This window comes from Galeopterus variegatus, unplaced genomic scaffold, assembly GCF_000696425.1.
Source record: "Galeopterus variegatus unplaced genomic scaffold, G_variegatus-3.0.2 Scaffold492, whole genome shotgun sequence".
Classification (NCBI taxonomy): Eukaryota; Metazoa; Chordata; class Mammalia; order Dermoptera; family Cynocephalidae; genus Galeopterus; species Galeopterus variegatus.
The window spans coordinates 275,051-301,907 of NW_007726603.1; the positions used below are offsets into that span (position 1 = coordinate 275,051).

At 37.7% G+C, this 26,857-nt stretch overlaps 1 protein-coding gene across 3 annotated transcripts in view; it reads right to left on the reverse strand.

Annotated features, from left to right (window-relative positions):
• Nucleotides 1–26,857, reverse strand: part of DOCK11 (dedicator of cytokinesis 11) — a 170,557-nt gene that overhangs the window by 96,515 nt on the left and 47,185 nt on the right. For 2 of the 3 annotated variants that reach the window (XM_008569406.1, XM_008569404.1), the window contains exons 1-7: nt 15,283–15,303; nt 14,818–14,897; nt 13,525–13,608; nt 9,694–9,834; nt 8,276–8,488; nt 2,531–2,653; nt 1,030–1,112 (exon numbers count right to left, since the gene is read on the reverse strand). In XM_008569406.1, coding sequence (XP_008567628.1) covers nt 1,030–1,112; nt 2,531–2,653; nt 8,276–8,488; nt 9,694–9,834; nt 13,525–13,608; nt 14,818–14,859 — 686 coding nt within the window. In that variant the 5' untranslated portion in view covers nt 14,860–14,897; nt 15,283–15,303. Of the gene's footprint in view, nt 1–1,029; nt 1,113–2,530; nt 2,654–8,275; nt 8,489–9,693; nt 9,835–13,524; nt 13,609–14,817; nt 14,898–15,282; nt 15,461–18,250; nt 18,386–26,857 lie in introns of those variants that run through there. The other variant, XM_008569403.1, reaches the window with a different exon arrangement.

Genomic DNA, 26,857 nt, shown 5'->3' on the forward strand with positions numbered 1-26,857 from the left:
TGACTTTGCAGGCTGGAGCACTGTACGTATGCTTATATTTACAAACCATACCTCGCCTTCTGTAATGCCTACCCACACCAGCCTCCGCTACTCTTTGCCATTCACCTACCCTTGGCTATCATTTTTGTTTTTTAACCAGTCTTCAAAACAAGGACAATGGGACTTTTCATCTACCAACATACATTTTGAGGTCTTTCCAAAAATGAAATGATTATAAATAGTGACAGAGAGAAGAGTTAATTAACTTAGAATCTTCTACCCTCAGCTACTCCCCAGCACCCACAGAACATAATTGATTAAATTTTTCAGAACATAATGCCCTTTCCCCAGAAGTTCCAGTGAGTTGTACAGGCTGTACCACAAACAAGCCAGTGAACCTGTACTTCAAAGGGGGGGATAAGTAAGAAATATGCTTTAAGTCACCACTGCACATAGACTTGCAAGATTTGGATAAAACAATGTAACCTAACATCAGATATGAGGGATAGACGATGCACACTTCCAAATACACTAATCCCAGAAGGTTGCCTGAATTTGTTACCAGGAAGCAAGAAAATCTATTAGTTAATTACACTCTAGAACTTATTGACTGCATTATTGGCCTTTAGATTTTCAGTACATTTTTCAGAATTAGTCTGTGAGAGTTTTCAAAGCATAAACCCAGCCAACTCTGAAATAGTGCACATATTGTACCTAATTCATTATAATTACTGGTTTTCTGGAAAAAATTCCATCACTTTATCAAATAAGCTCTGCTTTAAAACACAATAAACTTAAGTGATACATCAGTCAGATCAGTAACCTAATCCAAAGAAAATTTCCCTAAAGCAAGACATGTGAAAAAACGAAAAGGTCTTGAAGAGGGTCTTTGATGCACAACAAATTCTAAAAGAAAGAATTCTTACATTTCAAGTGTCCCAAGATACAACTGGCATGCCAGAAACAGACTGCTGAATGCTGGTAAGGACAACAGTCCTCAGTTTCACATATGAGTGTGAATAGAAGGGTCAGGGTTATATTTGTACAAACCTGGCAGCCCAAGCAAAGGGCATTCTGTATTGTCCAAGGCGGCTGCACACTTGCTTAGCTGTCCTGTGCACCTTCTGGGCCGTCTGAGGTCAGAAAGAAGAAATAGGCTGACGTTTGTTCAAACTGCCATAGACCCACCCAGAAAAATAATTTTCCCAATTTACTGATATAAAACATTAAAAATCTAGAAAAAAAACATAAAAGTAGCTACAAATAAAACACAACATATATCAGCGACCCATTTTCCAAGACCAAAGTATTTCTTAAAGGTTTTAGATTTTCTCCTTAACAGAGCCTTCATCATTACATTAGAGGACAGACAAAATAAATAAAGGGCACTATTTTGCACCAAAGACCTGTACTGGGAAAATTTTAAGCAATTTGAATGTGCATTTCCTTTCATACAGCAGACAGATGTTCATCATTCTTGGGAGAAATTTTTTGTGAATAAAGTTGACCTTTCTACTCCCAAGGTAAGGAACAAGTGACCAAGAGCCTATGCAATTAGTCCGATGTGGGCAGAAGCTGCTGTTTGCACAGGCATTGAGAGATGACAAAAGAGATAAATTGCCTATAGAGTCCAAACAGGCTGTGAAATGCTGCCTGGATGCTTATCCCTTGGGATTCAGAATGCTAGAGGCTTTTATCTATATCGTCGAGCCTTTTTTTTCCCCCACAAATTAGTCACTCTCCTCAGCACCTTCCACTTAATTAACATTATTTGGATACACAATGAAATGCCACGTACAAGAGATTTATGCTTCATGAATACGAGGTAGCTAGAGTGCTACTAATGAACTGTACCATGAACCCTTTCCCTCCCTGGGCCTCAGTTTTCTCATTTATAAAATGAAAGGAGATCAGTGATTTCTGAATGTTTGGATTTCATGATCCAAAAATTTAGGTGATGATATAAGGCTGTCAACTTTTACTGTTGCCACTTAAGGATATTCAACAAAATGAAACAATGAAAAAAATTCCTACCATTTAATATGCCAACATTTCAGGAAAGAAAGGCGTAACATTTAAAAAGTAGGAAGGGCGAAAATATCAGAATAAAGGACAGCCTTTAGAATTAAGTACATTTAGCTTCATCTTTCTTTTCTCATTTTATCACAGACAGGAGTAAATCTGGGTACAGACTGGCATTTGTGAACTATAGGACTAGATCATCTTTTTAAAAGGCTCTCCTAGCTCTGAAATTCTAAAGCTATGAGTAAGGAAAGAGTGACTATTGCCAAGGATACAAATGTCAATTAGCAGATGTTGCCTAAAAGCCTTTAGCTCTTATTCTGATAAGCAAGCAGAAATCAGATTGTCATGTTAACAGAACATAAATGAAAAGGGGCGGGGGAGGGGGGATATGCTGTATATTTTAATATACAGCATGCTCAGAGAATGTTTTTTTTCTACAGGGTTCACTGACAATGTAGTTCAAGATATCAATAAAAGGCAAATTCTATACCAAGCTGACATGTTCACAAATGATCTTTATAAATACCTTTACTGGGTCTGAATTTTTGATGTAAGGTTCTGCACAGTGTGTAATGTTTCCCTGTAGAACCTTTTCAATTCTTGCAACTATAAATATTTCAGGATGTGGATTCGTCACTGAGAAAATTCCCTGGAAAAAAATTACTTCTATTAGACTTTTTTTTATAACCTCGCACATACAACTGTTTGGTTAATTATTTCTAGTAGTGTGTTTGGTATAGAATGCTGATATTCAACATAGGATTGTGTCCAGGGCCCTAAAAATATGTAACATTTCCTATCATACAGTTTTCAAAGCTCCCGATGTTCCTTTCAAAATGGATTTTATATTTTTGTCAACCAACATCACATCTATTAGCCCCCAAAGTACAGGTGTTACCATTGCCTCTTCTGTTTGGCTGTGTTTGCAAGGTGAGTTCTTAGACCTAATGAAAACAATGTGCATTGTTTGGCTTAATTGGTATGTGTTAAAATTGTGTTCATTTCTCAACTGGAAACAGATATGCATTTTTAAATGCAGCTGCATGTAACTCCAGAGCAATTCACTTACATTTAATTAATACTAATTGCAACTAAGAAGGAAGAAAATACTTCTCTGTGTAGCATAAAAACTAAATCATAATATAGGAAATATTCCTTTGTTGTAGTTAAAGAGCTCCAGCGCTGTCAATGTAAGGGAAAAAAACAGAGGACCCCAAATTCATTTGTCCCCGGACACTTTACCTAAGGATACTAATGTAGATATAGCCCACGTTATGTAATTTTTCTTTGAATGCATGTGGAACAACCATGTCATCCCCTGTCCAGTTTGGCTCCTTGCAAATTTAATATCCTGTAAATAGCCTGTTAGTTGGTTATGTTTGTTGTTTAAAGGAGCACCACACAAATTAATTGAAGTGGAAAAATCCATCACTGGGTTTCTACCAAGTTTTGTTTTTCTACTTGGTATATTACCAACTCTGTTAATACAGTGCTTTCCAGCTTTCAAAGCATTTCAGACACATTATCTCATCTGTTTCAGATAGAACCCTCTGAGGTAGACAGGGGAGAATAGAACATTGAGTGTAAGAGGCCAGTAATTCCCCCAAAGTCAGCCTGCAAGGAGCCCGGGTAATGGTGGATTCAGCTATGAATTCCCAAGCAGCAAGCATGGAACAAAGTGGTTAAAAATTGCTTGAAAGTCAAATTTCCTGGCACCAAAATCTGCTCTATCATTTATAGATTGAGGAAAGTCACATCCTCTCTAAGTCTCAGGTTTCTCATCTATGAGATGGGGATGATGATAGTAATAGTGATTTCATAAACTTCTTGTACGGATTAAAAGTACATTAGGTACCTGGTTATTATAAGTGTGGCCCATCAAAGCATCTCAAGGTCACAGAAGTTGGCTTCTGGTGCTGCCAGGAACATGCTGCTCGAGCTGTGAGACAGGGCTGGCAGACTGCCCTAGGTGCCCCTGCAGAAGGTATGCTGAGAAGTGCACTTGGAGTGCACTCTTTTCCTAAGTAATCACCACGTAACTGTGCTAGGTGGTTTGCGTTTCATCTCATTGTCTTATAAAAACCCTCGAACGCAGACACTACTATACACACATTTTGCAGATTAAGAAACGGAGGCTCAGGGAGTTTTATGCAGTGAGTAAGTGGGTGAAGAAGACTGCAGCCTGGGCTTGCAGACTATACAGCCCATGCTACGCTGCCTCTCAACCTTGAGGCCCATGCATCCAACATCTCACATGATGAGGCCAGATTCAAATAGTAATACTGATTTTTTTTCTCTAAAAAATTTATTTATTTTTGATTATACATATATATGGGGTACAGAGTTGACTATCAGTATTTCTGTATAGTATGCGATGATCAAATCAATATTTTATCATGTTCATCATTATAAATTGTAATTATTCTGTGTCCCTTACCCAACTGCTCCCTAACCCCCCTCCCCCTGCCCCTCTCCCACCTCTAGTAACTATAGGTCTGTTCTCTCCTTCTGAAAGTTCACAATTTAATTGTGGTCTTTCTTTCTCTTTCTCTCTTTCTTTCTCTTTTTCTTTCTTTCCTCCTACTTATGAGAAGACATGCAGTATTTCTCTCTCTGTGCCTGGCTTATTAACATAATTTCCTCCAAGTTCATCCATGTGGCTGTGAGTGACAGAATTTCATTCTTTTTTATGGCTGAGTAGTATTTCATTGTGTATATATACCACATTTTCCTTATCCAGTTGTCCATTGATGGACATTTAGGTTGGTTCCATATCTTGGCTATTGCAAACAGAGCTGCGATAAACTTGGGAGTGCAGGCATCCCTTCAACATGATGATTTCCATTCCTTTGGGTACATATCCAGTAGTGGGATTGCTGGATCATATGGTAGTTCTATCTGTAGTTGTTTGAGAAACCTCCATACTGTTTCCCATAATGGCTGTACTAATTTACAGTCCCACCAACAGTGCAGAAGGCTTCCCCTTTCTCCACATCCTCACCAGCATTTGTTATTCTCTGTCTTTTTAATACTGCCCAGTCTAACCGGGCTGAGATGATATCTCAGTTTGATTTCAATTTGCATTTCCCTGGTGATTACTGATGTTGAGCATTTTTTCATGTGTCTGTTGGCCATTTGCATGTCTTCCTTTGAAAAATGTCTATTCAGCTCTTTTGCCAATTTTTTAATTGGATTATTTGGGTTTTTTTACTGTGAAGTTGTTTGAATTCCTTGTATATTCTGGGTATGTCTGATGTATAGTTTGCAAATATTTTCTCCCATCCTGTAGGTTGTCTTTTTACTCTGTTGATTGTTTCCTTTGCTGTGCAGAAGCTTTTTTGTTTGATATAGTTCCATTTATTTATTTTTTCTTTTGTTGCTTGTGCTTTGGGGGTCTTATTCATAACGTCTTTGCCCAGTCCTACATCCTGAATTGTTTCCCCTATGTTTTCCCATTGGAATTTTATAATTTCAGGTTATATACTTAAATCTTTAATCCATCTTGAGTTGATTTTGGTATATGGTGAGAGGTACTGGTCTAGTTTCATTCTTCTACACATGGATGTCCAGTTTTCCCAGCACCATTTATTGAAGAGGCAGTCTTTTCCCCAATGTATATTCTTGCTGCCTTTGTCAAAGATCAGTTGGCTGTAAGTAAGTGGGTTGATTTCTGGGCTATCTATTCTGTTTCATTGGCCTGAGTGTCTGTTTTTATGCCAGTACCATGCTATTTTGGTTACTGTAGCTTTGTAGTATAGTTTGAAGTCAGGTAGCATAATGCCTCCGGTTTTACTTTTTTGCACAAGATTGCTTTGGCTCAAGTAGCAATACTGATTATTGCTATAGTTAACATTTACTGAGCACCTATTGTTCCCCATTCCCAGTACTCTAAGCACTTCCCCACACTGGTGCCTGCAAAAAGTATTATAATTTTAAGACATTTGACAAATGATAAAAGCATGCTGTTTTCTCTTGTTTATCTGACATCACCATTACTGCTACTACTTCTAGCAGCTACCTTGCACTGAGTTAACCCTGTTGCAGAGCTGAGTGCTTTCTGGGCATAGCACACCTTGTTTGAGTCTCACAACAGCCCCTAGATGCAGGTACTATCATTACCTTCAGTTTAAAGATGAGGATGCTGAGGCCTAGAAATGTTAATTTTTTAACTTATTAGGGATTTCACTGTTGGGGGGCACTCTTTGAGGCTGTTTTACTTTTTGTTCCATCAGCTTCTAGCCCTCTGCATGCGCCCAGAATGCAGAAGGTGGCCAAAGAGAGCCCAGGAATCCCATGTGGGCTGGGCATGGATCTGCCCCTCCACTCCAGGGTGACTCTTACCCAATTCACTGCCCCCTCTCTCTAGAGAACGGGGAAGGTCCACACACCCCAACCCCCAACACTTACACAGCCACCAGGATGTGGCAGGGCACATGGCAGTGCTATATTTCAGCACTTAATTACGTTCTATCTAATATTGTTGATTGAATTCTTTCAAACAGACCTAGGTTCAAATACTACTTCACCACCACTAGCTATATAATGGTGGGCAGCTTACTTAACCTCCCTGAGCTTCAGCTTCCTCAACTGTAAAACAGCAATAACTGTACTATTTCACAAGACTATTATGATTACATGGGACACCAATAGAAAAAGCTGGCACACAGGAGATATTAAAAAACGTTGATTTTCTTACTGACCTAGTTTACAAATTAGATGACACCTGAAACCACAATTTAAACTTCCTGCATCAAATATACAGCTGAGTAAACTGAAGCAATACAGTAAATTCATCATTGGCTTAAAAGGACTTATCTGATATTGGGCAGGAAATTCTAAACATATAATTCAGTAGCAAGTTCTCAGATATTTATAATACTATATTTGCTCAATCTTTCTTTTAGAAGCATCTGCCATTATAGTGTAATGCTCCCATATGTGACAACTATCGTCTGAGTAACACACTAAGGGCGAATAAGGGAACAAGGGTCAACATGGGGGAAAGCTACCACAGATATGCAGCCTCACAAAGGGTAGTGCCAGCACATGTAAAGAAGTCTTCCCCTGCTATTTGGTAATCTGTATCAATGAGCACAATGCTTGACCCTGAAAATCCCAAAGCTTGAAATTTATTCAGAGGAGATAATTCAACAAATGAGCTGAGATGTATATGCAAGGATGTTAAATGCAGCATTATTTATGAAATCAAAAAATTAGAAATATCCTAACTAGCTAAATCAACTGAATACCATGTTAGCCTTTAATACAAATGTGACTGATCTATAGATATTGATATACAATGATAACATGATGCTAAATGAAAACAGTATGCACAAAACAGCATGAATATGATATAAATTTTATAAGAGTATACGTAATGTATATGTATTTATATATACACAATGGAGATATCAGGAAAGATTTTTACCAAAATGTTAATAGTTATTGTCCACGGGTGGTGATTTTACTTTCCTCTTTATACTTCTTGCGCTGTTTGAATTTTCTACATAAGAATGTATTTATCTTTATAATCAGAAAAAAAAAGAAACATTTTTTACTTTGGGAAAAATCTCATTACAATGTGAGCAGCTTTGTTCACATGCCTCTTGCCACTTTAATTCTATGCATCAGTGTCATTTTGGTTCTGCTGCAAAAGTCTAGAGGGCAGACCATCAATTCTGCTTCCCCCAACCTCTTATGGCCTCCAGTCCAGTCAGAGGTCAGATGCCAAGGAACTGTCAGGCTCTTTTAAAAGGGGATTCTCTTGCACCAGACAGAACGGAAGAGAGTAGCATGACAGCTGAGACACAGCAGTTCCCTCCCACTGCTTTTCAAGCAGACCTCTGTATAAAGAGCCTTCATGATCCATTAAAACTACCTACTCATAATGGACATGGGAATTAGGGGTGGGAGAGTTAATGTAGGATCAATTTTTCTCCAAAAAAACTTATTACCTTGCTCAAAATTATCTGTGTGTGTGCGTGTGAGTGTGTGTGTGTGTGTGTGTGTGTCTGCATTCTATCTCACAAAATACTTCCTCTGAGTCTCACATCATGATCCCATTGAAAATATTACTTTGTCAATGTGTTACTAGCATGTTCGTTGGTTTCCATTTTTCCCATTCAACTTCAGTCACCAGAAAAATACCTATAGACAGGCCTTACAAAAGATAGCATGCCATGCAAACATTGGCCTGAAACCATAAAATAATGCAAGGACATTTCTGTTTCTTATTCTGAATGTACTACCAAGGCTAAAGATCATTCTTTACCTGCTTTGTGTAGCGTAACTGAGATTCAGCAATTCCATGAATGAAAGACTCGGGGGAAGAGCCCTTGAGGTTACCATCACTGGCCAGTTGGGTTGAAGTGCCCCACAGCATTTCACGGACAGATGGGGGATTCAGGTCTACGTGAAAGTCAGCTGATATCTTACAGTTGTTTTTTACATCAAATAAGGCAAGATTGATAAAAAAGGGCTCAACCTGGGAATGAAAACAGTTACATTTTAAAACTAAGACTATTGTGGGGGGGCATGAGAGGGAAGGGAAAGACACAAATTGCAAAACAATTTTTTTTTTTTACCCAAGTTTCTGTGATTACAGTTCCTTTCTGAGGTCAACATTTAGCTAAAATTGCACTATGGCTTATCTGCATAGAAGAAATAGTATTCCAAAATAAGAGACTTTAACAAATTTTAACTTTTGTCAACTGTAAATAAGTTCAGAAGTTATAAAATTTTAAAAAAAAGATGGATAGAAATCAAAAGCTACATTTAAAGAATTCCAATTGTTCTATGAATAAAATTTAATTCTTTATAAATTTACTGATATGACCTAAAAAATAATGCCAATATTACAGAGTAGAAATAAATCTTCCCCGTTGCAACTTACTGGGCTATACATTTCATAAGAGCTAATATCAGTCAACATCAAATTACTTGACAAAAGCTTTGCCCTATCAGCAATTTTGGAACACATGATTCCTCTCTACAGATGGCATTTGAAAGCTGGTCACAAAGAGAAATTTCATGCCAGATGGCATAAAGATTAACCCTTTACACACAGAAAAATCTGCTTGTGCATTTCAGTCATTTTGTAAGAGAATCAATCACCACTGTTGATAGTTTTGAAAGATAAAACTAGAGCCAAAAAATAAAAATGAACAAAATACAGTCTCTTTGAAGATTTTACATTCATAGTTTCAAGTATTTCTGAACAACTCAAATGATCCATGACAGGTAATAATTAGAATTTTCTCTGCCGACCATAATGAATCTCATTGTAGAGAATAGTGAGTGAGCCTAGCAGACTGCATAGCATCTGCATCCCAGCATGGCTTTGGTAATACTTACTCATTGCTACAAACCAATTTCACAGAAGAAATCACATTCTCTAGTAGAATTCACAGATTTGAGGATTTCCCAGGTTCTGGGAATGCCCCTCTTAAATTTCAAAAGCCTACGCTATCTGCTATTTTGAGTAAGTAAGACTTTCATGAATTCTCTCAAAATGAGAACATATTCATATTTTGGCAAAAGAAAAAGACATACGAAATCCTTCCATGTCAAATTTATCATAATATGTAGCAACGGAGTTTACATCCAGTAAATCAGTTCTCAGCCATAAAAAACAAAGGCAGTTCTTTAATGCGCTGGTTCAAGGGAGGCAGAGAGAAAAGTCATACGTACATTTGTGGGTGGTCCTTTTGCATTGTCTCCAATTTGACCTAAGATATTGAAAGTTAAATCATGGCAGTTTATCAGGAAACGCTTGTTGCACTTTTCTTCAAATGGTTTTATATCAGGTTCAATTCCTGAAAAGTCCAACCTCTACAAAACAGATAGTATGGATCATTTTCAGAAAAACAAAGGATTCATATTAATATAGAGTCATATAGATTTATATTAATACAGTAAAAATGACACAATCCGACAGTTCTCTGTCTATTCTTCATTTGAACACTTTTAATTTTTTCATTCAACAAGCATTTGTGAAGCTTTTACACTAAGGTTCAAACACTGATGGAGAAATCCCAGAGGAAGAGGATGAGACTCTGATCTAAGGCAATGGAAAAGTCACAGTCTGTTCGATGGCCTGCAAAGCCCTACATGACATGATTCCCTGCCTCCTCTCACTCCTCCGACTTCATCTTCTAACTCTTGCCTTTCCCCTCTCTCTGTTCCAGCCACACTGGCCTCCTTGGTTATTTATTTTTTCCAGCACACCAAGTACAGTCCCACCCCAGGGCCTCTGCACTTGTTCTGTCAGGAACCCTCTTCCCCCAGACAGCTGCATGGGTTGCTGTCTCATTTCATTCAAATCTCCAATCAATTGGCACTTGCACAGAGAAACCTTTCCTCACTTCCTATAGAAAACTGCACACTCCCTGATAGTCTATACCCCCTTTCTCTGATTTATCTTTCTAACATTACTTTTTATCTTTACTTAGTTGTACAATGTTTGTCTTCCCCACAAAACATATGTTCCAGAATGGTAGAAATTTTTATTATTATTATTTTTTATGAGCTGTGCAAAAGGCAAAATTGACAGGAATGGGTTTGGGAGGCATCACGAATAACACAATGGTCTCCAACTTGGGAGATTCAATAGATAGTGATGTTACGAACTTAGCTGTGAAATACAAATGAATGGCAGATTTGGGGGGAGGTTGAATAGAAATCATGAGTTGAGATTGGGACGTGCTGAGTTTGAGGTAATGCTCATAGGTGGCTGGAAACAGCAGAGGTCTGGGTTGGAGATTTGGATTTGAGAGTCAGTGACATCCAGAGTGAGAGGCGGACAAGGCTGGAACCCTGGGGACCACCTATGTTTGAATGATGAACAGAGGGAGAGATGTCTACTTAGGAAACTGATATATACTGAGCTTAGCTTCTAACGGAGCTGGGGGATATACCCTGGCTGCCACAGAGATATATTTTTAAAAACTGTTGGTATTTCAATATAAAAACAAGTTTTTAAGTAAAAGATATTCATAGTTAAGGAATTCTTCTCGGTAGGGACGGAATCTCCCTCCTCAAAGAAACTTCTAGGAACCAGTCAGCTCAGGAATCTAAGTTCATGTGTTTACTCTGAACTTCTGAACAGACTTACATTCTATTCACAAATGGGAAGAAAGCGTAGATTGTGTGACAACTTACTATACTTTCATTAAGGCCACAGAAATTGTAGGTGGGAAATGATTAGGTGAATCTGAGCAAAATATACTGCCGGTATGGAAAACCCAAGCCAAGAAATACAAGAATTTTTCTCAATTACCTATGTAATTCAAGCCAAAACAGGTATTGTGCTTGAAGAATCCTTTATAATTATAGCTGTTCTGACCTAGCCTGTATCACTGACAAAACCCTCCTTTTAAAAGGGCCTAACATATAATATTTGTACCTGAAAGCATGATTTTTTTTCCCTCTGAGTCTACTTATCTACAAAAGGAATACAAATGTGTGGGACTAGACAGCTCCCTCCTGAACACTTATCTCTCTGTGGAGCCAGAGCAAGCAACTCATTGCCATGGAGATCAATTCTAATTTCCGCTCGTTTATCTGCTCTCCTTTCTGTCTTACTCAGACAGTGGAATGTGAAGAGAAACTGAACCAAACCACACCATCCCCCAAATCCTTTCCCTCTGAGGCCTGTGAGTAGAAATGGTGGGACACGTGGCCTTCCCCAGTAGCCCAAAGTTTGAGCCGTCCCCTTCAGTCGGCAAGTGTTTCTCTATTCTCTATAGTCAGTGATAAAAAAACATGTATCCAAACGCAACTGTGGCCAAAAGAGAAGGCTGAAATGATGGGATGGCAATTCACCCAGAAAAGGTACTCAACACACACGTGGGTTTCTTTGTGGTGAGACTGCCTTCCATAATCAACATTAAATTCCATTTTTTGTCCTTAAAGCTTCATCACATCTGTGAATTTTTCCCTTTACTGTAGCTCACTGATCAACAACTCAAACATAAACTCAGTTCAGTTTCATGACCACAAAAACACTACACCACAAATTTTTAAAGATACTGGATTTAGTTTCAACCACAGTCAATTGGCTCCTTTGTATACGATGAAAGAGTCTGACATGTCCAATTAGAGCCCAATCATCAGGGGGAAATCAAAGGCTCAGACATGCTTGGAACAAGTAAATTTCTGAATGATTATCTTAGAGCTAACATTCCTGAGGCATGCTGTATGCTTTTTTTTTCCTTTTTTTAAAACAAATCCCTTAACTTACACTAAAGCAATATAATACTCCTATGGAAAAAAAAAGAAGTGAAATATTTTTTAAAATCATTTTTTTCCAAATACTTTTATTTTCTTATGCAATATTAAAGGAAAAATGTCTGCATTATTTATGATTCTATATACTTTTTCCATTTCAAACGAAATAAAAAATGTTAGTTGGAAAAAAGTATGAAGAAAAAAAGAAAAAAGAAACAAAATCAGTTTTCTCTAAATTATTTTAAATTTTCATGATATATTTTTACTGAGAAAAAAACTAATGCTTATGCAATTTGTACTTTTCTATTTCAAACAAAATAAAAGATTTTAATTAGAAATATCATGTTTATGGGCCGGCCCGGTGGCGCACTGCTACAGTGCGCCGCTTGGGAGCATGGCGGCGCTCCCGCCAAGGGTTCGGATCCCACATACAGACTGGTTCCCGCTCACTGGCTGAGCGAGGTGCGGGTGCAGCACCAAGGGTTGCGATCCCGTTGCCGGTCCCGGTCCGGTACGGGCGCGACACTGAGGGTTGCAATCCGTTGCCGGACATGAAAAAAAACAAAAAGGAAAAAAAAAAAAAAAAGAAATATCATGTTTAAAAAAGTGGAAAGAAAACAAAAAAATTTACCTCCCCTCCCCAAATAATTTCATTTTCTCATAAAATAGTTTCAGTTAGGAGAAATGGTTGTAATATTTATAAATTGTAGATTTTTTCCATTTAAATAAATCGGACGTTTAATTAGAAAATGTCATGAAATTATATATTAACTGCGTATCTTAGTACAAAAAATACCTAACTCATGAAAGAGGTTAAAATACACATATGCACATAAATCTCCACTTTCCTGCACCACCCTTCACTTAAAGTGGGATTAAGCCAGCCATGAAAATTATCCCAGTTCTACAGGCCTACATCAAATGTGGAAAATAAATGTCTCATATGATTTGGTGCTCTTTATACTGCTGATACTCACTGCCACTAGATCACAATTGCATTTAATGGGTTAAAAGAGCACTGAAACCATCTTTAAGCGTTCTTTAATTTATTCATTTTGATGAGCAAGGTGAAGTGAAAAGACTAAAAGGAACTGAGTATATTCAGCCCCAAACTATTTGCATATGTGAAAGTCCTCTTGAGTGAAGAGTTACTCTTAAGCCACTTGTTCAAAGTGAATAAGGCAAATATAAAACGATCTGTATTCCCCACTGGTGCAAAAATCAGTGCTTTCAACATTTCACAGATGTTGTTTATCAATTCTAGGATTATTTAAAGTAATATATCATTAATACCTGAACTTCTGAATCAAAAGAAAAGAGATTCTGTCTTCCATCCCCTCTGCTGAGTTTGTTTAGCTGTTCAGTTTCTCTTCCATACTAAAATTAAATATATATATATATATATTACTTCATTTCCTTCAAAACAGTATTAAACACTATTTAAATATATAGTTTATGTGAAACAAGCAATCCAACACAGCTTCAAAAATATACCATTCTCCATTTCCATGTACTTAAGATGGATAAAGGATACTTGCTTGGCTGGGCAGTGACATATCACCATGACTATGACCCACAGTAAGACACAGATCAGGTTCTTATGCTTTCCATGTGCCTCTTCCTACCACTAAGATATTGTTCATCCTGTAGTCAGTACAAAAAAGGAATCCAAGAAATTTTGTATGCGAAAGAGAAATAAACATGGAATATTACATACAATTCTGATTTCATCTCCTTAGGAAACACATAATGGGCTGCACAGACTTGGCATGACAAAGATTCAGGGGGGATACAACTAAAATTTACAAAATCATAAAAAGCCTAGATCAGGGGATCATGAGTGTGTTCCTAAAGTTTAAGAAAGGGGTACATTTAAAGCAGAAAAAAAAAAGAACTTCTAAATTTGTGTGACTAAGTAGTTCAGAAAGAGGTATAAAGTAAAAATACAAATAGGTTGGACAAGGACTTAAATTAATAAATGGGTCATAACCCTCTAATCTATTATAATATAGAGTCCACAGAGTGAAATATGTATTCTACTATGATGCACATGATAATCATTTCTACACTTTCAAAATTGATTCATTTCAAACTTTAAAGAGCAGAGTAAACAACACAAATGATATCTGTTCACCAAAATTTTTACCTGATGAAATTATTCACATACATATACATACATATTTGCATATAGAGAATATATAATTTTCATATAAAATATATATAAATCATTACATTGAATATCATGTGCATGATCTGTATCATTAGCCCCTTGAAAGAATATTCATTTTATGAATATCATACAGTAATGAAACTGAATAAGTAGTAGTAGATAAAGTTAATAATGTCACAAAAACCTAGAAGTACTTTCTAGTGTCTAGAGAAATTAAGATTTTCCAAACCATCAGCTGGCACTTACAAGTCCATATTTAGGGGTGTGAATTTTCTTTCACAATCTCTACCTGTTTCACCAATTCGCTGTGTTTTTTAACTTGGAATGACAATGCCAAATGGAATCCAGCATTAAAACTTTAATAGCTCATCCTGTGTTGTCTCAGTTGAAGGCAAGTTGCCATAAAAAAGATATACCTTCATAAGTTCTGGATGCATGCTTCTTTCCAAACTGGCCATGATGTTTTCGGCTTTTCCTTGGCTGCTAGTTTCATCATCTGCAAATTCATTAAAAGCAGATGTTCCAAACCATACAGACCGTTACTAATCACCTAAGAGAAATATCCTATCTCTCCCACCCCATCCTCTCCTACTAGATTTATTGCAAAGAATTCTGATTATGAAAGCATAGGGAAAACTTTAATGGACTTTTGAAAATCTGCCATGAATTTCCTATCCGTTTCAGTCTGGTTATATTTCATGTGTCAGAGCCCACGCGGCATCAACTCTTAAAAAAGTCTATCAACCTCCATGGTCACTTTTAATGAAGAAGCAGGTCACCCTTCAAGATTAAGAGGTCTATATTCACCCTACAAAAAGGACACTCCCACGGATTAAAGACAAGGGCTTTATCTCAATAATAAATCATTTAAAAATTCTGACCTTGTGCTGTTTCTATTGTCTCCTTTTTCTCTTGCACTAAACTGTCGGTATTGATCTGAATAATCTTTTTCAAAGTTATCAACCATTCCTCCATTTCCTGTTCAGTTTCAGCAGCGAGATAATGGCTATACTTATCTAACATCTTCAGTTCAAAAGCATGACGGCGCATTTTGGGGCACTAGGGTGGAAAACAAACGTGTTCAGTTAGTTTTGTTGCCCTTTTAATATTAGATTTTACTAGTTTATTTATCTTTACCTCACTTCAGCACATACATGCGTCAATACTTTCATGAATTAATTGCTTCTTTCAACAAGAAACAGACACTCCAAGACAGTGAATGACCATGACAAACATATATATTTTGTTCTCCTCGGGACTGGGCACAGTGGTATACGCATGAAGTTGGCATAAAATACTACCTGTTGAGTAAGTATTATCATTTAAGACCTTTTGGCATCATTTACATTTAGAAAATCAAATTACTGACAAAGAAATAAGCAAACATTCCACTACTTCCACCCCACTTAAAGCTTTCCTTGTGTATTTATAGATTTTCAATATCAGCTCTTAAAAACAAGCTAAAATGTGACCTGAAACAAGTCTGATACTTATTCTATATTGTACCATCAAGTGCAATATAGATACCTAATTCACTTTACCATGCATAATATCAAATGTATCACAGTAGCATAAAAGAACAGCAGAGTTGGTTAACGTTCAATTGTGACTCTAAGTAAAATATATGGAAGTGGGCCAACTGAACACTAGCTCCCAAGGAAAAGGAAAGCCTCCTTTTCCCCTCAAACATAATAATGCATTCTTTTACTTTACCACCTTCTCTGTCATGACAAAATAACACATTATTCCCTCTCAAATACTTCAGCATTAATTTCAAGAAAGGGTCATAAATCAATAATTTTCTACTGCATGGTCATTATTCAAGAAACTAAGAACGTTCCTCCTTCTCACCTTCAAAGTATAGGGAAGGGTGAAATTAAACTGCTACAGCAAGTCATAAAGATTTATATATCTGAAAATATTTGGGAAGGGGGATCATAAATAGATGGGGGAAGCAGATCCTGGGGGCACTACAAAGAAAGGTCAATCTGGACTAGGGCTAACTGAGAAAATCCAGAAATTGTGTGTGCCTCTTTCTTCCAGTTAGGTAAGAAAGCTCTTTATTATTATAAAAAGCACCTATTTACACAGATGTTTACACTTTTAAAAGTGTTTTTTCATTTGATCCTTATGACAATTTTATTTGACAGTGTACACAGACATTTTTAATCCCATTTTGTAGTTTTAAAAATTAAGATTCAGGTAAATCAAAGGCATTAAACTGGGATTTCCTGCCTCCTGATCAGCTCAGTGCTCCTTCTAGACAACCATGTCCACCTGGCTCTGTAGTACTGGGTCCTGTCTCTTTGTCAATGAACTTCCTATTTAGATAATCTCTCTACCCTCTATTTCCCACCCTGTCTTTGTCTATGCCACCTCAGTAAACGAAATCAGCAAACAATTTCTAAGTTTTTATTGTGTATTATAGGACATAAAGAAATGAGTAAGACATATAATCCCCATAATCCAAAAAGAAATGTGCAAAATGAGCCACAAATTAGAGTGTGATTCAGTTATATGACAGAGGAAGAAGCAAAGTGGTAGCACAGGAGAGGTGGAGCTTAATTCCACTTGTTGGGCATGAGGGTGAAGAAGGAAACAGTGGCTTTTAAGCTGAGTCTTAAAAGATAAGGTTCAAACGGAACAGAAGGGAAAAGTATATGGCAAGAAGAGGAAAAAAATGTAAAGGAAGCCACATATGTGTGAAACTTTATGGAGTGCTTAGCCTGTTGTGACTAGAGCACAGAATATAAAAGGGGATGCAGGGGGATGAGGCTAGACAGTAGGGTAAGGCCACATCACTGTGGGTGTTAAGTGCCATGATAAGAGTTTTAGTTCTTACTCTGTAACACAAGAAGTCAAGAGCCAAAAGGTTTGGAGAAGGCAAGTAAAAGAAAAGATCTATGTCTTAGGAAGACGAAGTGGAGCAGGACAACAAATCAGGAGGCAAGAAGGCAAGACTCTAGGTTCCATCATTGTATCTTGGAAGCAGATAACTTGTTTCACAGGCTAATTGATGAGACTTTGGACTTTTGAGGTGGTGCTGGAACAAGTTAAGAGTTTGGGACTATGGGGATGAAATGAATGCATATGTATGTGAGAAGGACATGAGCTTTGGGGGGCCAAGGGCAGAATGCTATGGTTTGAATGTCCCCTCCAAAGGTCATCTTGAAACTCAATCTCCATGTAAAACTATCAAGAGGGTGAGAAATCTTACCATGTTATTTGGAAGGTAGGGTCTTTAGGATGTGATGGCATCATGAGGACTAAGACCTTATGAATGGAATAATGGGTTAATGGTTTAATGGGTTATCAGGCAGTAGACTGGTGGCTTTACAAGGAGAGAAAGAAAGCATGTGGACATGCTCTCAGGCCCCTCATCATGTGATACCCTGCACCACCTCGAAACTCTGCTGAGGGTCCCCGCCAAGGAAAAGGCCTTCACCAGATGTGGCCCTGCAACCTTGCACTTCTCAGCCTCCAAAACTATAAGAAATAAATTCCATTTCTTCATAAATTACCAAGTTTCAAGTATTCTGCTATCAGCAACAGGAAACAGACTAGTACACCCAGAGAGAATAAAAGGCAGAACCAGAGAAAGGACAGTGGAATAGAGAGAAAGTAAGATTCAAGATGCACTTTGGAGCCAGACTCAAAAGGACTTGATACATGTTTAAATATCGGCACTGAACAAGAGTGGGGCACTAAAGAGGATTTTGTGGTTTCTAGTATAGATTTTTTGGTGTATGGAGATGCCATTAACCAAGACAGAAAAAATGCTAAGATTCTTAATAGTTCATCACTACCCTCTTGGAGAAAGAGAAAGAAAGATTACCTCAATAGCCTTACCTGTACAACATCAATGCAGGCATCCAAGTAGATACAACCTTTAGATTCTTTTGAATTTTTCTCATCTTTATAGGAGTTGAGAATATATGAACCATCAGGAAGTTGAGTCAAGTAAAAATACCGCCTCTTAAATACCTATGTGGGGAAACCCAGCAATGACACATTCATTACATACACGGTACATTTGAACAATTTCTTTAAACTATAAACCTCAAAGGGCTTGCCAGTCATTGTTTCTGGACAATCTTCAAACAGCCCTGAAAAGTTGTTAGGATTATCTTCATTTTTTTAAGATAGAGAATGTGAAATCAAGTGATTTAGCCTCAGTCAATCAAATATCTAGAGAACAATAATTAAGATCTAACACTTTGAAATTTACAAAGCATTTTTATATCTGAATCACTGACCCTTTCACTATAGCCTCCTTTTCCCATTTAACTGCAAACCATGATTGAATCCTTTTAATCAGGGTCACTTCACCAGAAATCCAAGTATAAATATAAAAATATATACATACACACACACGTTATATATTTACATCTCACCTGCACATCTTGCTGCACTCACCTATGCTCTACCAGTGTCCCTGCTCCTGAAAGTTCTGCCTTTAGTGCACTCACAGGGAAGCACAGTCATTAGTTAGTTGCCTATCCGTTGGTGCTGAGTGCGCTGAATGCTGAGATTTGAATCAACAGGCCCAAAGGGACTGTGCCATTTGTTTGGGGTTAGGGATTCACAATAGTTAAGGAGTAGCCTATTGCTACAACTCACAGCAAAGCTCATGGGAACAGAGAAAAGGAGGAAGACTGCCTGATTCATTCATGCTGTCCCTCTACTCTCCCCTAAAGACAGAGTCCGGAACCTAATGAAGAAGGTGGGAAAATGGGGATTAGGAGCTCTCTGATGAATCCGTCCTTTTTTCAGTAACTCACAAACTGTAGGCTGTGTCAAGCATTTGTCATAGTGAAACGTAGAGCTTATTCCAGTTGCAATTCCCCAGGATGACTGGATCTAAAATCACTTCAGGGTGGGAATGGAAAGAGAGACTAGGAAATAGACTTTCGGTGATTATTGAGGAAATGCTTTCCTATGCATTTTGTCTTACTCACAGAATTTGGCTTTTAAGATTTAAGCTTGTCGTTTTCAATCACCCATCTGATTATTCAGTATGATCCCTAACTATTTTAAGAATTTAATTAGGGAAAGAGTATTATTTGGCAAGATCATTCTTGAAACTACTTAACTTCTGGCAAAGTACCTGGAACATCAACAATTTATTTCCCCATAGCATGAGCAAGCAGAATATATAAATGTGTTAAGGAGAGTTTCTTTTTTAGAAAAACCAGTAAAAAGAAATAATAATGTTTGTAGTTATTTTTTACTAGTTTAATTGATTTTTGAATCAATGAGTGTGAGAAACATTCTAGACTGATAAATACTACAGCTTCTATTTCAGCGAGTGGCCATGTGGGCTATATGATATCAACAGAAAGGAGTCAAATGAAAAATAACTTGTCTTTCAATGCCAATCAAGTAAATGTTACTGTATTAGGGTACAAAAGTACAGAAATAGTATATGTGTGTGTGTGTTTATATCTTTCATATGTTTATACATCTCATATACATGTGAGAATATATATATGTATATATTCTCATATTCAACTAACCCACATTTAAGTTTACTGGAAGAAATCTAAATTATTATATTACTATGTTTGCTCATTTTCATGACTGGTTCGCATCTGTTATTAAAATGATGGGACTAGAAGACCTAAAATTATATACTGAGCTTATTTCAAATGAACAAACATTTATTGAGCACTTACTTTGTGCAAAAAAAAAAAAAAAACCAAAAACCTCACTTTTTAAAATTTATCACAGTAATTATGTATGACAAAAATTAGAATACATTTTTTAGGCAAAAATTAATATAAAAATTGCAACAAGGCTAGAATTTGAATTATGATCAAATCTAAAACTCCAAGTCTATAGCTTCAGTGGTACACACTGTAGAATCTACTTACAAAGCCCAAAGCCAGCAACAAAGAGAGGGGCAGAAAAAAGGAATATACAGAGCAAAACATTTGTGGCAGAGTCAAATTACAGTCTGTGAATTTTTTTCATGTACAGCTGCCTCACCAAGCAAAAAAGTTTTGTGGCAGCCGCCACTTCCAATATTAGCAAAGCACATCATTATAATAAAGATGGAAAGGGATCTGAAATTACAGTAAATCGCTTCCTATAATATTGCAATTATGTCTAAATATGCCACCGAGGTAGGTAGCTCATGAATCTGGGGAGAAAGCATGATGCCTGAAAGAGCATTCAGAAAGAGCAGATGCCTGAAAGTCTTATGATCTTGATTCTCAGCCAGGATCTCCTGCTAAGTAGCAGTTAAATTGTACTCAAGACTCTGCTTCTCTCAGTTTCCTTACTTGTAAAATGATGGATCAGAACAGAAGACCTGTAAGATCATTTTTTTCACAATCCACAAATAATTTCATCGAACTTGAACAAGTAACACAGTAGCCTTCCTAGGCTGGGAGCCACCCTCTTCGAGCAATTTCTCATACACTAGAAGAACATGGTTTGCACATGGTAAAAATTTGTTTTAAAGTCATCTCTATGTAGAAGTCAGACTCTGCCTCAACAACAGATTGTAAGATTGCTAAGATCTCTTCTCATTCTAATATTCTATGATATATGTTGGTTTCAACTTCTGGGATGCTTTTAAGATGACCTTTTCAAAGAAGAAAAGGGTATCCCAGATGTCTCATATGGAACCAAAAGGAAAATCAGAAATATAACTTCCCTGACATTTTTTAAATTTCTCAGGTGCAGCTATTTAGGGTACAGGTTTCCATTTTTTTACGTTTCTAAAAGAAGATGGGTGTTAAGATAATGACTATATAGAACAGTGATAATTACTCTATATCATCTCTCTCATCCAAAGGCCTCAGGTCCTTTGTAACTGATAGCTAATACTTTTAATGTTGTTGAGGGTAAGTACCATTATCCACAATTTACCTAACAGGAAACTGAGGAAGCACGAGCTCATTGAAGTTCACACAGGCAGGTCACTAATAAAACTGGAATCAGAAACACATGACAATGACAAACCAAGAGAATCTTCTCCAAACCCTCCAATGGCTTCCCATCAAAGCTGGAATAAGATCTACCATAGCCTGGAATGCTGTACCCAATCTGGCCTCAGATTAACTTCTTGGACTTTATTTCTAATCACGCTGCTATAACTACACTGGCTTATCTGCTGTTCCTCAAACATCCCAAGCAAGCTCCTTTAGGCCTTTGCACTTCCTGTTTCCTCTGCCTGGAATCCTCTTCCCCCTCATATCCACACAGCTCACCTCTTACTTCTTTCAGGTATTTGCTTGAATCTCACCTCCTCTGAGAGGCCTCCTATGACCAGTGACCCTCGTCGTAGCAACCCATTTCATCTTTTTCATAGGGTGATCCCCATCCAAATAAATCTTACTCATCTATCTGTTTTTATATTTGCTGTCTGTCTCTTTCTAGACCATTAAGGTCCATGTTTCATCCACTGCTATATCTCCAGTAATTACAACAATGCCTGAACTCAATACAATTTTACAAAATGAATAATGAATGAATAATTCATTTGCCAGCACAGATTCTCCAGTGGTTTCATCCAATAGAATGGTGTTTTGCAATTCCTTGAACTTGTTAAGACAAGTGAACAGATATCATGTAGTGGAGGGTGTGAGAGGGAGAGGGGAAAGAGGAATGGGTAAAGGGACATGAAAATCAACTATAATGGGCAAAGGAGCTGACAGACATTTTTCAAAGGAAGACATATAAATGGCCAACAGGTACATGAAAAAATGTTCAACATCACTAGTCATCAGGGAAATGCAAATTAAAACTACATTGAGATACCACCTCACCCTAATTAGACTAGCTATAATCAAAAAGACAGTGAATAACAAATGCTGGTGAAGGTGTGGAGAGAAGGGAACACTCCTATACTGTTGGTGGGACTGTAAATTAGTACAACCACTATGAAAAACAGTATGGAGGTTTCTCAAACAACTACAGATAGATCTTCCATATGATCCAACAATCCCTCTTCTGGGTGTATACCCAGAGAAATGGAAATCATCATGTCGAAGGGATACCTGCACTCCCATGTTCATCGCAGCTCTGTTTACAATAGCCAAGACATGGAACCAACCTAAATCCCCATCGATGGATGATTGGATAAGGGAACCGTGGTATATATTCACCATGGAATACTACCCTGCCATAAAAAAGAATGAAATACTCCTATTTGCAACAACATGGATGAACCTGGAGAAACTTATGTTGAGTGAAATAAGCAAAGCACAGAGAGATAAATACCACATATCCTCACTCATAAGTGGGAGCTAAGAGAGAAAGAAGGAAGGAAAGAAAGACCACAGTAGTGCTGTGGTCTTACAGAGGGAGGGAACATTCCTAGGGCTACAAAGTAGAGTGGGTGGGAAAGGAGGAAGTTGAGGGAGGCCAGGGATAATTGGGTGGGGGACACGGGGTACAAAAGTAATTCCTGGTAATGGGTGTGCTGCCAGTATGAATCTGGCCCTCACATCATGGGCACAAGGGGTGACAATTAGCTTCATATCTCATGAATACTGATAATAAAAAAAGAAAAAATATATATTGAGAAGTTAAAAATAAGGATGTTGTTTCTCTGTAACAACCATACTCCTCCTCCTCCTCACCTTTATTACTTTCCTAGATGGTGAACACAGCTGAAAAATTCCCACGTTCCTCAGTGAGGAACATGGATCCTGAAGAGTGGCCCACTCAGACCACTCAGAAGAATAAAACATAGAAGAAGCCAAAGGAGATAATTCTCTACGATCAGTTCCTGCCAAGTCTCCTGAAGGCCCTGAGTTGTTTGGAGGACAACTTTTCAAACCCCTTTTGGGGGAGGAACAAAGGCCTTTTGTCATTCGGTTGCATCCAAGATGAATGAATGTAAGGCAGGAAAGTTGGAGCACCTAGTATACTAAAAGTAGGAAAAGCTTTTACCATTCTATATAACAAACTCAAGAGTGTTTACCTATTGTGTTAGCTAGAGGGTAATTATTTTCTGCTAAATTACATGATCCAGAAGCCCTAAGACAGGATGTTTCAAAGGTTAAGAGGCAGAGTAGGTGGGCTTGGAGCAATGTAGAAATGGGCGGAACTTACTTGACTAATGTCATTCAGAACAGAATGGAAGAGCCAGCAAGCAAAAGGCGAAAGCAGGAGAGCGAGAGACATACTGGGTCTCAGAACTGTTCTAATCAAAGATGAAAGAAACAGTGGGGAAGAAAACCCTAAGACTTAGAAAACTGAGTTGCAGTTAATTATACCAGAATTTCAGGAACTTTGTCCTGCTGCAAAACCCCTACCATTAGGTTGGCAACCTAATATATGATTCATCTCTTTCTGTCATACCATTTTACAGTCCTACCAAGTTTTAATGTGTTATATAATTCTACCCCCTGGGAAATTGGGTAAAAATCAAATAGCTTTTCTTAAATAATTCTACTCTATCTGGACATAAGATTTTTTAAACTATTTAATTTGAAGCGAAGTCTAGTAGGAGGAATCTACAATCTACCCTTCCCATTGCAAACAAATTATTTTATCTAATTTATTTCAGCATGTCATGGCCCTGCTGAAATTTTCAATGACCCTCAATTCCTCACATGATAAAGCTCACACACCACATTCTGGCGTTCAAGGCCCTCCCACAATCCTACTAATAATATAAAATAATAACAATTGCTAATATCTATAGAGTGTTTTCTGTTTTACAAACTAAGGCTAAGTGCTCTTCTCATAATATATCATCTAATCCTCATATAGACTTTGTGTGGTCATTACTATTATCACCTCCATGTTACAGAAGAGAAACTGAGGCACAGGAAGATACCAAAGGACCAAACCAGCTTTATCTCCCATGACTACCCAACTTCGCCTAACACACCCACCCTATACATACTGCCTGCCACACTCACTTTCTCCTTTCTGATTCCCTTCCTTCCAGACCCTGCCTTCTTCAGGAAGCTTTCTCTGACCCCAGGCCACAATGATCTGGACTCATAAAGCACTTGGTTTCTATACTACCTTTAAACAACTAATTATTTTTATTGGGTGTCTCACCTCCCCAAAAAGGTTTTAAGCTCTACATGTTAACTTCTCTCTACCCTCTGCAATGCTAACACCTTGTATTAATAAGTTATTTGATATCTATTTGGTGATGAATTTGTTGATTCCTAATAGTGTCTGGCACATAGGAAGCACCTAATAAATGGTCTTTGAACAATGAACAATAAATGAGGGGGAAAAAACACAAAAAAACAAATTAGGGAGAAATCCCTTACCCATAATAAATGAGTGTAATCTATCTGTTAGCTGTAAGAGACAGTCTGGTAGACTTGAGAATACAATTAGACTAATGTATTAAAAATAAAAGATTTTCTCTTCCTTCTGTTCCAACACACATAGTGACCTTGACCTCCAAGCAATTACTTTAATATTATGTACGCTTTCTTAGGTCAAATCCTCTTTTGATTTGTTGTTCTCCCACTGCAGAAGGGGAAAAAAAACCTCCTGTGATAGTCAAAGAGTAAGAAAGGACTTTTGGACTCTGAATATATAACAAATGGCTCTCTTTTGTGCAAAAAAAAGAAAAGAAAGGGCACCAGAAGTGAGTCATACATCAAGCAGTTGAACTTGCAACCCCGATAACATACCAAGGCACTTCAATGTTAATTGGTGAGAATGGGGAGGAGAGAGCTTCAGGAATGTGACCAAACTGAGCCAAGAAGATACATAAAGGTGGGTGTTCCAGGGGTTGGCCAAGAATCTTTAACAATTTTTTAACGGAAAACCCACCCTCAAGATGAAATTCTTCTTTGCTCCATATATCTTTATATCCCTTAGGAAAAAACAGTTCTAAATACCAGGGAAAGGTCATGTCCAATATCATAGCTATCTATTCCACATTAAATTCCTTCATGGATATGGAAGGAAGTTGAATAAAGCAGATGTCTCTAGCAGCTACTTGGGAAAGAGAGGTCGTAAATGAATAGGTTTCTGTTAGGACTGGAGTTTCTGTCTAAGGGATCATGTAGTCTCTATAATGTCCTAAATTTCTCTCCAATCCTTTTTCAGGAGTTGAAGAGTGGCAACAGGGTGTGTTCTCATTAACTAGAAAGCACAAATTGAGGAAATTAATCATTATGATAAGGCTTTGTCCTGTTTTAACATGAATACGAAGAACAAAGCCAATAACATATTCTGAAGAAAATGGTCAATGCGCCCAGACAACCAAGAGAGCTTCTGCAAGAGCTGCACGATGCTAGAATCCTCTTCAGTGGAAGGAAGTGCTCGGTCCCGAGCACTGTGACCTGTGGAGTGACGCACATCAGCAGCAGCTCTCCTGTGGCCTGGGTTCCTCAAGGCAAGCTTCTCAGCCCAAAACAAGGTTACTCAGCAAGCAATTCCGGGAAAATAATGACAATTGCAAAACTGTCAAAATACAACAAAATTTTTATGTAATAATTGTGGGATCTTATAATCTTCCCATAGGAAGAACTCAGCTTAGTCCTTCTACTAGCCCCTCTTTTCCCTCCAGCCTATCACCATCGACTAGAATGTCCTTGCAAAACTCTCTGGCAACTAGCTGGCGAGGTTTAACTTTCTAAAGCAGCCCATATACAAATTGCTTTGGCTACATTATTTATATCACATTATAGCTCACGTGGTTGCTTTCCCCAAAAATCTTATAAACCAGGAGTCTCCTGATTCCATTTTATCAACTAGACTTTGTTGAGTCTCATGTGACGCTCTTTTCTTCATTTTATTTTTGCACCTTATCTCATGATTCTATTTCTCCCTTTCTTGCTATTAGATTCCCTCGTTTCTGACAGGCAAAATGTCCAGGAAAAGGACTCACACTTGCTTACAAAAGCAGTATAAAGTTGTTGTGTAAAATTTCAAACTTTCTTAAGAACCGATTTATTTATTTAAAAATTATGTAGATAATTTTTAAAGTCCAGAAATTTTGAAATGAATAAAGACCCTCCAAGCTGCCCTGCTTTTATTCCCTGTTAATCCCAAAGGGATCTGCATGCCAGTGTCAAGCCATGATGCATCAAGGAGACTCAGATAAAAGACAATGGAAGAAGCATGGCTTCTGCGGGCTGTTATTTGCCAATTAGTCATGATGAATACTGAGATCCCACTGCTGTAGCTTCCTAGCTAGTCTGCTGTGAATTTGCAGGGGCCATTCAAGCTTACGGTTTCCAATAAGAAAAGGTTCTTTGCTCTTAACTGTGAGCTCTGGCCCTCTGGTGCAGGTTGCTAAAGCTACCAGAGCTTCTCAACACTGTGGGCTAGAGCTCCTAGCAGGCAGGGGACTCTGGGCGCACCAAGGAGAAACCTGCCTCCAGTACTGGGAAAATGACTCAGCTAATAGCACACCTGAGTCATCTTCCCATGTGCTTATGAGATTCATTAATATTCTTCACTTCAAAGGTTAACATAGTAGAAACAAATAGAGAAGTTTTCTAGTTGCCAGGCTAAAGC